General features: G+C 43.5%; 1 protein-coding gene across 1 annotated transcript in view; it reads right to left on the bottom strand.

Moving 5' to 3' along the window:
• Positions 1–11,274, bottom strand: part of Abhd12 (abhydrolase domain containing 12, lysophospholipase) — a 64,302-nt gene extending 53,028 nt beyond the window's left edge. The window contains exon 1 of the mRNA XM_038330397.1: positions 10,922–11,274. Within this exon, the coding sequence (XP_038186325.1) occupies positions 10,922–11,112 (191 nt within the window). The 5' untranslated portion in view covers positions 11,113–11,274. The remainder of the gene's footprint in view (positions 1–10,921) is intronic.
• Positions 11,275–15,800: the final 4,526 nt, after the last annotated feature.

Genomic DNA, 15,800 nt, shown 5'->3' on the forward strand with positions numbered 1-15,800 from the left:
CTCACACCTAGACTCCTTCCCTGGGCCCCACAGAATTTTCAGTTTTCTCCTGAGGCCTTTGGGAGGCACTGGCAAGCTTCTACATTGCCCACACTGGCTTAAGAGGCTCTTCTGGAATCTTAAGCTAGATATTAGGTGTTCTATAATGGTGGTCTTCTTGGTTATTCCTCAGGGTCCTGACGTGACATACTTTGTCAGAGTGCCTTGTGTCCCTAACTGCGAGACTTCCTCTTCTATTTCTCGACTGCGTAGCTGGTCAGTGATGTTCCTTGCATTATAGCATTTGCATGAAGTGAGAGGTCAAATGACGGGATGCTGTTAACATAAATCAGCACATAAAACATATTGCAATAAATTGGTCTTTAAGAAAGATGAAATGCCTGACAGTGGTGGCACACACCTTCAATCCCATAACTCAGAAGGCAGAGACAAACTCTGAGTTTGAGGCCAGCTTGGTCTACAGTGCATACCTATAATCCCAGTACTTGGGAGGTAAAGTCAGGAAGATCAGTAATTTGGCTACAAAAGATCCTATCTCAAAATAGAAAAAAAGGAAGGAAGGTCATCAGGAAATCAAACAGTGATGAATAAATGCCTACTTACTCAGGAAGCTGAGGCAGAAGAAAGTCATCTTTGGGTTTCTATTGCTGTGAAGAGACACCATGACCATGGCAACTTTTATAAAGGCAGGAAGCAAGTGAGAATTCTTACATCTTGACACTTGGCAACAAGAAGTGGTTTGAAACACTGGGCATGGCTTAAGCATCTATGAGCCCTCAAAGCCTGCCTCCACAGTGATACATTTCCTCCAACAAGGCTTTACATACTACGCCAGCAAAGCCACACCTCCTAGTAGTGCCTTTAGGGGGCCTTTTACTTTTTCTTCCCCGAAACCACCACAGAAGGCAAGTTTAAGGTCAGTTTGGGCTATACAACAAAACTCCGAAAGAAAAATATGAATGTGAGAGCAGACAGACGGTCTCCAGTCACTCTTGTATTCTCTCTGAGCCATAGCACTGATCAAAACATTTGAGTGTAAGACTTGATGGCTGCCATTCATAAAAGCTGAAAAACAAGATTCCCTAGGGGCAAGAATCCTCTCATCACATTACCACTTGCTTTCATAGTTCCTGGGAAAGCTTAGTGACTGATGAATACAATAATGTATAGGTACCTGACACTGGCGTTATTTTTAGGCAAAGCTTTGTGGCTATTCCATGATCAAGAATGGCACAGGTCAAAGATGAAAGGGCATAGTGTATCTGCTAAACACATTATTAAAAGCAATGAAAAAGCAAGATCAACATCTTGACCTTTTCTAGGGTCATCTTCTCTGCAAAATAATTGGCATCAATTCTACGTTTTTACCTTTCCATTATGAGCAGCCAGTCGATATATCCAATTAGTCAGATAACTTCCATTAGTCAGATAACAGCTGAAGACAATTTAACTTTTTTTCCTTCACTTTAAAGTGCAAAACCACTTCTAAACCATGCCTTTAACCCCAGCACTCGTGAGGCAGAGGCAGGTGGGGGGGGGGGGGAGATCTCTGAGTTCAAGGCCACCCTGGTCTACAGAGCAAATTCCAGGACAGCCAGGGCTACACAGAGAGACCCTGTCTAAAAACAAAACAACAACAAAAAGATCAAAACACTCCTGGCTCTGCTTATATTTCTCAACTGACAGACTTCCTCTATCTCCATCTCTCTCTTTTTACAGCACTGTGAATCAAACCCAGGGCCTGGAAATGCTAAGTGCTCTACCACTAAGCCATAGCCCAGTCCTCTACCTTCATCTTAACAAACTGACTGAACAAAGTGGCTTAAAAATCAAGTAGCTTTGTAATAAAGGTGACAGGGTCTGGCATGTGATTTCTTCCTTGAAGCTATTCTACTTCCTGAGTTCTCTTTCTTATGGTGCCTTCTAGCATGTTATATATAACACAGCATGAAGGCCCTTACCAGATATGATCCTTCATCTTAGAATTCTCACATTCTACAACCATGGGCCAAATAAACTCCTATTTGTTCATAGTCTTCCCAATCTGTGGTCTTCTGTTATAGCTGTAAAAACAGACTAAGAGGCTGGAGAGGTGGCACAATGGTGTAGGAGTGCTTGCTCTGCAAGAATGATGACCTGAGCCTGAGTTAGTTCAAGGACAATTAGGGCTGTTACATAAAATTTTGTCTCGGAAAACAAAACAAAAACAACTCTCTCTCTCTCTCTCTCTCTCTCTCTCTCTCTCTCTCTCTCTCTCTCTCTCTCTCTCTCTCTCTCTCTCTCTCTCACCAAAAGCAACTTAGGGAAGGACAGAGTTTATTTCAGCTTTTAAGCTACAGTTCATCATTGAAAAAGTCAGGGCAGGAACTAGCAAGAACTTGAATAAGAAACCATGGAGGAGAGCTTACTGGCTGGCTCACTTGTAGCTTCATGTTTAGCTAGTTTTCTGATATAGAATAAGACCACCTATCCAGGGAATGGTGCCACCTACAGTGGACTGGGCCCTCCTACATCAATTAACAATCAAGGCAATTCCCCACAGATATGCCAAAATGTCAATCCGACCCGGGCAATCCCCCATTTAAGACTTCTTTCTCAGATGACTCTAGGTTTAACAATCAACTCAAGCTGACAGAACTAACCAGGGCAGATAAAAATGAGGAACTATCTTGGAAATCAGAGTAAAAGTCATCCTTGTGCAATCTCAAAGTGTGACGCTATAATGCTTAAAATCAGAGCAAAGACCATCCTTGTGAGATTTCAGGCACAAATGAGGAACTATATGGGAAATCAGAGCAAAGATCACTCGTTTATAAAGTTCAAAGACTTTAGCTCAGTTTTGTCCATGCTCTAGAACATTGTGAGAGCTGTCAACAGCCAAGGAGACTAGACAGAGACATCATGAGGCAAAGCCACCACAGAAATAGCACGAGGAGCTAGGCGGTAATCCCAGCACTTGGGAGGCAGAGGCAGGCGGATCTCTGTGAGTTCGAGGCCAGCCTGGTCTACAAGAGCTAGTTCTAGAAGAGGCTCCAAAGCAACAGAGAAACTCTGTCTTGAAAAAAAAAAGAAAGAAAAGAAAGAAATAGCACAAGCGCAAATGCTCAGCAAAGCTACAAGGGCGGGGCCACCAGAAAGATCCCAGAACTGTAGAGCTACCAGTGAGTCTCCAACTGTGGAAGAACTGAGGTAAAAGACTCCAATTTATGATCGCTGGTAAAAGCCCACAACACTACGAAAGCAGGAGTGCTACAGACAGTAAAGTCTCAAGCACCCACTGTTACTATCCTATAGGTACCTTAGGCAGGCAAGGTGAAACTAATGCAACTCATCTCTACAAATTTAAAAACACATCCTTACATCATTAAACAAATGCAGCATAAACAAATGTACCACACCTTTATATAGTTAAATACTCTGCAGCATAAACAAATGTAATACATCTTTACCTAGTGAAAACAATATTCCACAACAGATTCCTGCAAGTTATTCTGACCTCCACATAGTATTTGAGGGCAACCCGCCGCCACAAAACCACAAATAAATATATGCTATAAAAAGAAATACTAAATGCACAACCATGAAATGCTAGATTAGGTTATAGTCTGGGGACAGGAATGGAAAGTAGGAATAAATTCTTGACACAAGCTAACAGCTTTCTCAGTCCCTTTAGCTTATAACATTAGCAATAACAATGGGATGGTCGCACCAGAAGATGCTACTGACTGATGTTCACCAGGTGCCAGGAATTTCCCACACACCTGGGCTTCACCACAATCCAACTGGGAGACATTCTTATCCCCACATTACAGATGAAAACAACAGACTCAGAAAGTTAAGTAGCTCATGCCACGCCACGCCACGGATTCTGAGAAGACTCACTTGAAACTCAGGTCACTATGCAGCATCCTATAAAATACGGACTTTAGTCCAGGGGAGACTAAACGCAAATGGCAGGTCCTTTAGTTAATGGACAGTTTAGTCCCGGCACTCTGGCTATCATCTTCTCTATGCTGGCTGGCCGCTCTGTTCTGTAATTCCACGAGCCCATCACAACATAGGATGGAACAAGTCACTTGCTGTGCTGACAGAGTCACTCAGAAAGCACAAACCCACTGAAACCTAAGTTTTATGGTAGCAACTGTAGACAAAGAGCACTGACCTGAAGCTTGTCTCAACTGTCATTACACAGTCTTCTGCATATTTTATTCAAAATGCAAATGTTCTCTTGGGAGGAATATCAGGAAACTGAAACAGGATCCCAGTTTTATTAGCAGAGACCTGATAAAATGACTATCTTCCTTGACTTTAAGTATTAAAAATGTATGCGCACACATGCATGCCCAATTGTATGGGGTGTGCTTGCCATGGCATGCATGTTAAAGTCAGAGGACAGCTTTGTAGTGTTCTCTCCTTCTGTCAATACATGGGTTTGAGGGATCAAACGTAGGTCACCAGACTTGTGCAACAAGCACCTTTACCCACTGACCCATCCTACTGCTCTCCCCACCCAGTCACTTTTAAACTTTTAAAAAATTTCATGACTTTTTCTAAGGCAGCCTCCATGAGCATGCCAAGAACTTTCAGTTTGCCCAAAGTCATCTCCACAAAGTAGACCTTGGAGGACTCTAGTAGGCCACAAAAATGGCTGTGGCAGGCCTTGCCATTCCCCTAGTCCCTCTGACTTGCTAAAAACCATTATATCACATTCCTAAAGCTAGCCACCAAGGTCTATTCCCTTATTTGGCCACTTCCTCCCCCTGAGGCTGACTACTAAGGTCCAGCTATTAAAGTACTGAAGTCCAGCAATCAAAAGCCCTCTTTTTGCTGCCCTAATTGACATGCCCAATCAAAACAAACCAACTCATGCTAAAACTGGTTCCCCACTTTAACCTTTATAATCTGCCATTTGCCTATGGACCACATCTGTCTCCTTTCTATGCAGAGGCAGTCCTTTGTCCCTCTAGGACAAACACCCCTTCCCCTTGCTCCTTTCCCCTTCTCCCTTGTTCTCTATCCCCTGCCCTTTGTCCCTCTGGGGCAAATACATCTCCTTTGTGCTACAAACTTGGTCTTGGGATGTCTTGGTCCATACTAATCCTTTCAGACCTGTCAGAGTTACCTACCACAGAAAGCTGCCTTGGGTAGGAGTAGTAATTGTGAGTTGAAAGGAACTTTGAATCAAACAAAAATAAAAAACGCAGTCCTAATAACATTTGGTGTCAGGCTATATAGAACAACCATGACAAGGCAGGGCACAATGGGAAAAGGCTGATCCAACCAAGGTCCTGATTAAGCACACCAGACAAAGCCAACTTGCTACATTGTAACCACTGGGGCAATTCTGTTGTTTCAGGTGCAGTAGAAAAAAAACAGAAGATTAAAAGCTGGCTCTGAAACTAAGCATGAAAAGACAGACACCGGGATGCACGAAGTGTGAGCTTCGGGTTAACCTTGAAAGGGCTAAAGGTGAACAACATGGACAGTGGCCGCAGCCACCTGCCTTTCTGGGCTACAGTAAAGTCAACAGCTTCTTGGATGAGGGCCCTTCTCTGGACCAAGGAAAAATGAAGGGTGTTGACTGTGTTCTTTGGTATTTACATGAACAGGGATCTGACTAGGAAACCTCCCATGCAGCTCATTGGTCTCTGTCCATCTCTGGATTTGATCTAAAGGCTGGGAGAAGAAGAAAGATCATTCCTGTACATTTCATGCATCCTTCTCAGGGTCTATGTTAGACCACTTGAACCTTTCATGAACACTTTCAAGAATCCCAGCGCTACAAGAAAAAAAGTGAAACTCCTACAAAATCCCTCATCTGCCCTGTATCTCTGCTCATCAGACAAAGCAAATTAATATCATTCCTCTTCCTAGAGACTACAGAGTTCCTATATTAATTATATCGATATTTACCTTTAAAAACCACCCTTTCACCCACCCAGAACTTAAAACAACAAAATGGGGGCTTTTGATTTCAAAAACTGTTTCCATCTAAATTAGCTACAGTGGGGTTTTTGTCGTTGTTGTTTTGTTTTTCTTGTTTTTTTTTTTCTGGGTTTTGATTTTGATTTTTAAAGCTGATGATACCATGTACAAAGCACAAAACCCACACAAACAAACAAAACCAATAGACAGGGCACAATGGCTACTGCACCCTTCACCAGAACTTCTAGTGACCCTCGGCATCCTTCAGCCCTCCTATGATAAAAAGCAAGTATTGTCTTGGGGGCATTTTCTCAAATTCCAGTGTACATCTGTATTAAATATATCATTATTTAGTCTAAATCAAGGGGGAGGGCAGGAAGCATTTAATAATTTGAGGAAAATAGCCTCAGATAGAAAGAGGCAGGGGAAGCTAAATTAAGTAGATGATTTAATGATTTTCCGTGAACATGTAGTCAGCAGAAGTGAATCCAGACAGTAGCAGAGTCTAACACTGATGGCCTAGAACAGTTCGCAACAGGTGAGCTCTGTACGCTGAAAGAGCTCCATACTTAGGCAATTTTACATGGCAATTCTACAGATCTTAAAGGAACAGACAATTTTCAGAGTATTTTAAATTGAGCCAGGTCTGGTGGCAGAGGCCTGTAGTCCCAGCACTTGAAGGCTGAGGCAGGAGAACCAAGAATTCAAGGTCATCCTTGGTTATATATAGCATTAGAGAACAGCCTGAGCTACTTAAAACTCCGACACAAAGTAGTTTAAACTGACTTAGAGGAAGAGATAGCCCTGTTCCCAGTCCCCTGCCGCCCAGGCTGACCCAAAACTCCTGGGCTCAAGCACCTTCCTCAGCCTCAACCCCTATAGGCCACCACGCCTGGCCAGAAAAAAAAAACTTTTAAATAAGCTATAGACAACGCTGAAACAACTGATAGAGACAGCAATAAAAAAAGAAGTGTGGGGGGCTGGAGAGATGGTTCAGTGTTAAAAGCATGTACAGATCTTTCAGAGGACCTGATCAGTTCCCAGCACCTTGTCAGGTTGCTCACAACCGCCTATAACTCCAGCTCTTGGGGATCCCACGCCTCTGGCCTGGGCACCTGCACTCATGTAATTAAAAATACAATAAATCTTTTTTTTTTCTTTTAAAAACTGTCCATTATCCCAGTACTGCAAAAAATAAGGAAATTATAGATAAGCCTTATGAATAATGATGTACAATTTCTAAATATCAACATACTTTCTAATACTTATCCCCAAAATGCAATGATTCTATAATTTAAAAGAATCTATCACCTGTTATAGTAAAAAGAAAAGCACTATGAACCTGCCACAAATGCTAAAATGGCACTTAAAAAAATCTATCCACCTGCCGGGTGGTGATGGCACACGCCTCTAATCCCAGCACTCGGGAGGCAGAGGCAGGCGGATCTCTGTGAGTTTGAGGCCAGCCTGGTCTACAGAGTGAGTTCCAGGACAGGCTCCAAAGCAACAGAGAAATCCTGTTTCGAAAAACCAAAGAAAGAAAGAAAGAAAAGAAAAGAAAGAAAAAAAGAAAAAAATTCCAGCTATCATTTTTTTAAATTAAAAAACATCACCAATAACCTCTTACCAAAATAACTAGCATGACACTTAATGGCAAAAAACACCAAAAACATCAGTATAGTCATGAAGGTGCTTGGTATCACCCATAGTACTTGGATGTCAGTAAAGTTATGAACTAATCAAGGTGCCCAGGGTCTCCACAGTACTTGGCTATCAGTAAAGTCATAAACTAATTAAAGTATCATTCATAGCACTTGGCTGTCTGTAAAGTCACGAACTAGTCAAAAATGTCTAGTATTATCAACAGTACTTGGCTTTCTGTCTAGAAATACCATGCATTAGAAAAGATAAAGAAACAGGTGACATAAATATTGGAAGACAAGGGACAAAATTCTTACTACTTGCAGCCACCATGCAAAAACTCAGAAAACAAAGTGAATCAATTGTAAAAAAAAAAAAAAAAAAAAAAAAAAAAAACCTATCAGAAACAATGTTACTAGTTATGACTAATACAATAAGAATACATGCTATGATAAAGGATTCTATTTTCAACAACAAAATCAACTAATTAGAATGAAAATGTATAGAAGAGGCCAGGAAGATGACTCATGCAGTAAAGGCACTCGTCATTTGAGCCTGGAGAACTGAGTTAGACTCGAGAACCCACAGAAAGGGAGAAGGAGAAAACAGATTCCATGAATTTGTCTTCTTATCTTTACATGCACTTCCACATACACATACCATACACACACAAAATAAAATATAAAAGAATGTATAGAATTTTTCTAAAAGAAGTAGATAGGTAGGGAGCAAAGAAAAAACAATTTTAAGATACAATAATCAAGAGGACATGTCTGAGAATTTAGGAATTTGAGTGCAGACTGGACATTATACATAGTTGACATATGGTACTATCACTACTACATCGTTTCAAATAAATTTTTTTGTTTGGGTTATCCTAAAGTACTTAAAAATAAAACTTACAAACTGGGTGGTGGTGGCGCACGCTTTAATCCCAGCACTCGGGAGGCAGAGGCAGGCGGATCTCTACATTTAAGGCCAGCCTGGTCCACAGAGCGAGTTCCAAGATGGCCAGGGCTACACAGAGAAACCTTGTCTCAGAAAATGAACCAACCAACCAACCAATCAATCAAATTTGCTCAAAAATAGTCTAACCCCCACCCCGAAAAAAAAACTGCAGAGAGGTAAGATGATTCAGTACCGCTAAACAGTGAAAGTTTAGAGTGTGTGTGGCAGACACAATGAACCGTTATGTTTGCCTCACTGTCGTGGAATTCAAACAAACAGGCAAGGTCAAAATGCGGTAATTACACTGTTTTAAGTGCAGGCAACTTAAAATGGCGGAGGTCACAATCAGTACTAATTCTTCAGTGCACGCTTTGGCTTTACCAGTCAGTTATAGACACATCCTTTGGCCCAGTAATTCCACTTCTAGGAATTTATTCCATGGATACTCATTCATTCAACAAGTATTTTTTTTTTTAACCACCTACCATTTGGCAGGCACTGGAATACAGAGGTGGAAAGAACCTGCTCTAATTGCAGCTCCATTCTTGTAGGGGGAGGAGACAGGTAAAGCAAGTCCACACGTCTGCAAGGTCAGGTAAGTGATAAGGTAAACAGGGCTGGGCAAGGCTGGGCTGGGTGAAGAAGCACCAGAAAGTCTTGTAAAGGCAACCAGAAAGAAAGCTATGGAGAAATACTCCAATCTGGCCTTCCTTCCTTATGCTTTATTCTCCTAAAGCCTCTGTTCATTCAGAGGATGTGGGCACCATTTGAATGTGTCTCTGTCTCACAGTATTAATCAGGTCCTTTTAATACAAGGAAGGTATCAGGGCAGAAGTCCCGCCCCTTGAACATTACTGTGCATAGCAATTTGATTTTTTCTCAAAGGAAGAACTTCTAAGTTATCTAAGTTATATGAAAAGCATATAAATAAAAATGTATTTATTTGAACTATCAAGAATTTTTGAATGCAGGTAAACTTAAAAGAAAATATAGAGTATATCAGTTTTACAAAAGATCACCTGCTAGTTAATTTTTAATTACATGTAATACATTTATTTTCTGTACATGTATGTAGGTAGACTGCAAGGAGGTCAAAGGCCAACTTTCAGGAGACAGTTCTCTCCTTCCACCATCGAGTTCTAAGGATAGATCTTAGGTCATTAGGCCTGAGCAGGAACCTTCACCAGGTAGGCAATCTCCCCCCCCCCCCTTGCTTGTTAATTTTACCCACACACAAAACAAAATCAGTCAGTTCTGGCCCTTCCACAATACTGAGAATCACTGATTTAAGACATTGCTATGTTTGAGTTCATGATCTTTTACCACAGAGTTTCAAGCTCTGGTTTTCTTTCTGTTTAGGTAAATGTTTTACATATACGTAAGGAACGTTCAACTGACGTTAAAAAGAAATGACTGCCACAATTCCTATCTCGGGAGTATTGCAAAGCAACATCTCTGGTCATGAATTATCAAGACTTCAGAACTGTCAAGAAAGATAATCTACAAATTGGCAAATTGTCAGATTAAGAAACCACCATAGAGGGAAAGAAACCTATCCCTATGAAATATGCTATTTCAATTTTGAAATCAGCTTTACATAACTGTACTCTTCTCCATCCCAAAGGGAGGATACAAAACTAACTAATCGACCAACCCCAGAAGACTTCAGAACCATACAAAGTGATTCTCAGTGACAATTCCTGTGCAGGTTTCAAGTGCCTGCAGCCACCTGCACAGGCAACCACCGGTTCTCTCCTACAGCCTAGGATGAATGCATCCGTCCTTTCCCTTAGACACTACAAAACGGCCTAACCCTCGAAGGAGGGTTGGCGAACGCTGCTCTGAAATAGTTACCCGGGATGATCAACTGAAGGGAAGGACCAAGCATCCGTAAATTTCCAGACAAGGGATCGCTGCTACTGAGCTCCGTTTGAGGTCAAGGCAAAGCAAGTGAAGTGGCTAATAACACTTGCGGGGTCTGCTGTCCTCCCTGCGCGGCCCTCTTCTTACACATGGCCTTCCTAACTCCTCAGGAGACTCTTCCAGGGCCAGTCAGGACTACTGGACTCCTGACTACTACTGACCCAGTCCCTAAGTATCCCTGCGGGTTAAGCTAAGGGTCTCGATGTCAGAATGTTGGCTGGGTTAGTGAGAAGCCCGTAGGGTAGGGGTGGACAGCAGGGAAGCGAGGGTGGAAGCAGCAATTCAGAGACAGGTGCCTGGAAGAAAGAATGGGGCTGGAAGACCCCTGCGGGCCAGACCAGAGGAGGAAGTCTGAAGAAGGGTCGAAGAGGACGCCGGGAGGATGGGATGCTGTGAGGATCCCACAGCAGATCACTCAAGGTGGGGGCCTGGGACTACCTGCCCGCCAGGTGAGGGGCCCATGAGTACCCGCGCCGCGTCTCACCTGCCCAGCGCCCGCTTCATGCCCGCGTCGGCTCCGTTGCTCGGCTCTGTCGTCCCCTTGCCCGCCAAACGCAGGTTCTGCTTCAAGCGGCAGTCGGCGTCCAGCGCCGCGGCGGCCGAGCCGGAGGAGGACGAGCCTGAGGCGGCGCAGCGCTCATGCTCCAAGGTGACGGGCTCTGTCCGCTTCCTCATCCCGCGGCCCTGTCGGCCGGCAGTCCTCGGTGCTCTGGCTTCGCCCGCCTGCCTACGCCGCCCTGGCTGCAGTCGCCGCCGCTCGCAGCCGTCACCGCCGGGAGCCGGGAGCCCACTGCCGGTCACATCCCCAGCCCCAGGCCGCGGCGCCCGCTATGGACCAGCGCCGGAGGCCGGTCGGCTACCGCGGCCAATCAGAGCAAGTCTCCACACAACTCCGCCCACCTCCAAACACGCCCCCATCACCTCCCCCTCCGGTCCTCGCCCAGCATCCCCAGCGCCAACAACAGCCATCTTGGAGAAGGGCAGAAGAAGCTCAAGCTGCGGGTCATTTTCCGGGCAGGACTGATCTGAAGGGTCTCGCCACATTTACGCTGTGGTTTGGGGTTGGTTTGGGTTCTCAGGCTGAGTTGCGTTAGGTGCCAGGTGTCGTCTGCAGACTAACTCGGGCATGCCCCATCTCAGTGGTCCAAATGATGAGGACACAGGGAGTGCGACAGCCAGAAGGGGTCCTTGAGGGAACTAGCTCCATTTGCAGGCCAAATAGGAGCCCTCCACTCCCTCTGTGGGGCCTTTGACTCCCCTAATACGCGAGAACCCTTAGATATTCTGAAGGTTTGTTATACTCATCAAAAAGCTTTACCTTAAAAGAAAAGAAAAAAGCATACTCTTTTGTAACTAGTGTATCGTTTAAAACAAGTTTGTATTTAGTTTTTGTTCTTTGGCTGAATGTAAGGAAATGAACTGTCTACATATGCTTTGAGATCTCTTATTAAAATCTGGATCTTCACAAAAATGATTAGAAATGGTGGAAGCCAGGAAATCCGTTTCAAAGATGAATTTGTATTTATGACATCCTAAACTAAGTAATGATTCAATCCACCAGGAAAAGGGAAAACACATTTTCATGAATGTAGCTTTTTATAGTTTTTGATATGGTGGCACTGATTTTACTAACGGCCTGCAACCAAGAGATACATAGTTGACTACTTATTCCGAATTTACTTTTTAATTTCAACACGTGTGTCAATCAGTTTGAAAACTTGGCAACTGATAAAGATTAAATAGGAATTTAGAAATGTAAGGGGTTAGGGGGCTGGAGAGATGGCTCAGCAGTTAAGAGCATTACCTGCTCTTCCAAAGGTCCTGAGTTCAATTCCCAGCAACCACATGGTGGTTCACAACCATCTGGAATGAGGTCTGGTGCCCTCTTCTGGCCTGAAGGCATACATGTAGACAGAATATTGTATACATAATAAATAAATAAAATTAAAAAAAGAAATGTAAGGGGTTATGTTGACTTTGTAAAGATATTTTGAAGTTGTCCAAGAATTTGATCATTTTGCTATATCACAACCTGTGTTCATACTGTGTGAATGAATATCTATAGTCTTTAAAGCAACAACAAAAAGAGTACTATAGATTTGAAGATTCAAAAAGCAAATAAAATGCTTTTAAAAATAATTTCCTACCTATCAATTATAAAATCTTTATAGAAAAAACAAAGAGCAGATAGATCTAGTAGGACATGCCTGAAGTTATTAAAAAGGTTGACAGCAGGAAGTTGCAGGTTGCAGGCCGACCAGGCAATTTAGTGGACCCTGGGCCTCAAAATAACAGAAATAAAAAGAGCTGGATATAGCTCAGCGGTAGCACTTCCTTAGTGTACTGAGGATCAGGGTTCCATTACCCAGAAAAAAGGGGGAACTGGAGGGAGGATACAGAAAGAGGGGGTGGGGGTCTAGACTTTGTCCATATGATCCTCATTTCCTGGTCTTCTAGTGTTTAAATACACTACCACCCTGGGTATCTCTGGGTCATACCCTTCCTGGAACTAAGGCTCTTTATGCAAAGGTCTATGCTTTGCTGACTACTACTTCATCTTTATCTATAGTCTTTCCCTGCTGAGGAATGGGAACTCCATCCTTGTCCTTCTTGGAGTCTTATCCTTGATTTTTCCCTACGAACATCACACCACACCAGTCATCAAGTTTTGTGCCAGGCGCAACTCAAAATTCTATATCTAACCATGTCCCATCGTCTCTACCAATCCCCACCCTGGGTTATTTTAGAGGTCTAAGGGTCACTTGTCTTCACGTCTGTTTTTCTTCCTTCTGTCTAACTCATCTGCCACAGGGATTTCCTTTTTTAAGTAGGTCTGGATATGTCACTGAAAACACTTAAGTGAAAGAGGCAGAGCCTACCTGGCAGAGCTCCAGGCACACGCTCAGGTGCCAACCGCTCCCAGGATCACTGCCTCCTTGCTGGTCCTTCATGCCACTCAGCCCCTCTTTAAAACCTGGGCATTTTGATTCTTGTTACCCCAAAGCTCTGCTTCCCTAAAGCCCACACCAACAGAGTTACTTCCCTGCCCTCTGAGAACTGTGTTTGCTGAACACTAACACAGAACCCTCAGACCCTCTCATCTTTGCTGGGGTCACGTTCCTTGGTTTATTCCTGTTAGTGCTGATCATCAAAATACTTGACATGGATACATCTATCTGTATTGGTGTTTTCCACCCTGTGAGATAGACTCCAAGAAAGTACCTTGTCTACTGTATTATCTTCAGTATCTGGACCAACGCTTGGCTCATTGTACACACTTCATAAATATTTGCTGAAGGGAAGATTGAATCATCAAGACTGCTTACAGGTATGCCGCTGTTCCCATTTTAAAAGTAAAGATGTCTAAAGGTCAATAAAGGACTTGCCTCCTCGCTGAAGTTGAAAAGATGCATGGCTGAGAAGGGTTGTAACTACCAGCCTGTGACTCACAATCCTACAGCAGTATAACTGGGTGTTTAGTACACATTAACCTAAGTATCTCTAATAGGGAAAAAAGGAACAGCCCTACGTACTTAGCTATCTACCTCCCTACCTACATATCTATTGTTTTCTGAGACAGGCCTGGAACTCTCTGGAATGCTCTTACTTCAGCATCCGGAATGACAGAATTACAGGCATGAGCCACAACACCGGGACAAGTAGTTCCTATTTGAAGTGGGGACATTCCCACACCCATTTTGCAGATAATGTATGTCCTTGTTAGATCAGGAGCTGTAGCCTCACAGATCAGGCCACACTCCGGCAGCCTCCCTCCCTCCAGGATCAGCTACAGGAAGATGATAGGGCTGTGTTATGACTTGGAAGTCACAAAAGGCAGAATCTTGCCTCCTTCCCCAGTTGGCCCAGAAATGGAGACATGGTGTAGGAGTTCCTTCTGTTTATGTGTTGCTTTCATTGGTTGAATAGAGAAACTGCCTTGGCCTTTTGATCAGGCAGAACTTAGATAGGTGGAGTAGACAGAACTGAATTCTGGGAAGAAGAGCAGAGTCAGGCAGAGTACCATGGATCTCCTGCCTGAGATGGACGCTGGTTAGAATCTTGCTGGTAAGCCACAGTTATGGGGCAATACACAGATTAATGAAAATGGGTTAAATTACGATGTGAGAATTAGCCAATAAGAGGCTAGAGATAATGGGCCAGGCAGTGTTTAAATGAATACAGTTTCTTTGTGATTATTTTGGGTGTAAGCTAGCCGGACAGGACAGAATAAAAGCAGCCCACTCCTCCTGTTACAGATACAAACCGACTTCAAGCAGCCAGCATGTAGTACAGGCTCCTTTTCATGCCTATGCCTTCTGGCTTTGGACCACATGCCTCTGAAATCTTTTAGGGAGGACCTCTACTTAATTCAGAACCCCACCATACTTGTATGTGGCATTAATAATGACCAAAGTTTCACCTGAAGGGCAGTTTGTCTCAGTACTTGTCTCTGAACCATGTCTCTCAACACTGTCCAGTTCCTCTAGCAATCCTGTGATCTACATTTGCAAAAGAACACCACAAAATCCATTATTGATTTATAGAAATTTATACCGCTGGACTGGAGTGATGGCTCAGAGGTTAAGAATACTGGGTGCTCTTCCAGAGGTCATGAGTTCAATTGTCAGCAACCACATGGTGGTTCACAATCATCTATAATGGGATTGGGAGCCATCTTCTGGCATGCAGGCAGAACACTATATACATAATAAAATCTTAAAAGAAATTAATACCACTTTTTCAAAAATCAGCTAAATAATGTGGCGAGGTGGCACACATCTAGGAGACAGAGGCAGGTGGATCTCTGTGAGTTTGGGGTGGGCCTGGTCTACAGAGTGAGACCCTGTCTTAAAACAAAACCACTAAATAATGTGGTTTTTATCTTGCATTATGTAAGGTTAGGAAATCTCCCATAATCATGTAGTTAAATGTGCCGATTGGTTTTGTCAGTTTGACACAAACCTAATCACATCTGGGATGAGAGAATCCACCCTCACCCCCCAGAAATACAGGGTTTCTAGCCTGTCTTGAAACTCCCTTTGTGGAGCAGGTTGGCCTCAAACTCAGAGATCCACCTGCCTCTGCCTCCCTGAGTGCTGGGATTAAAGGTGTGCACCACTACCACCCAGGAGGAGGGACTCTTGAGGAATTGCCTCAATCAGATTGGCCAATCTATGGGCATTTTCTGAATTACATATTGATTTGGAATGGCCCAGATCCCTGAGGGGAGTGTCACCCCAGGCTGGTGGTCCTGGGTAAAGCAGGGTGAGCATGCCATGAGAAGCCAATGAGCAGTCTTCTTCCAAGGCATCTCCTTTAGCCCCTGCCCTGAATTCCCTTCCTGGTGGACTATCACTGTATCC

Source organism: Arvicola amphibius, chromosome 5 (assembly GCF_903992535.2).
Source record: "Arvicola amphibius chromosome 5, mArvAmp1.2, whole genome shotgun sequence".
Classification (NCBI taxonomy): Eukaryota; Metazoa; Chordata; class Mammalia; order Rodentia; family Cricetidae; genus Arvicola; species Arvicola amphibius.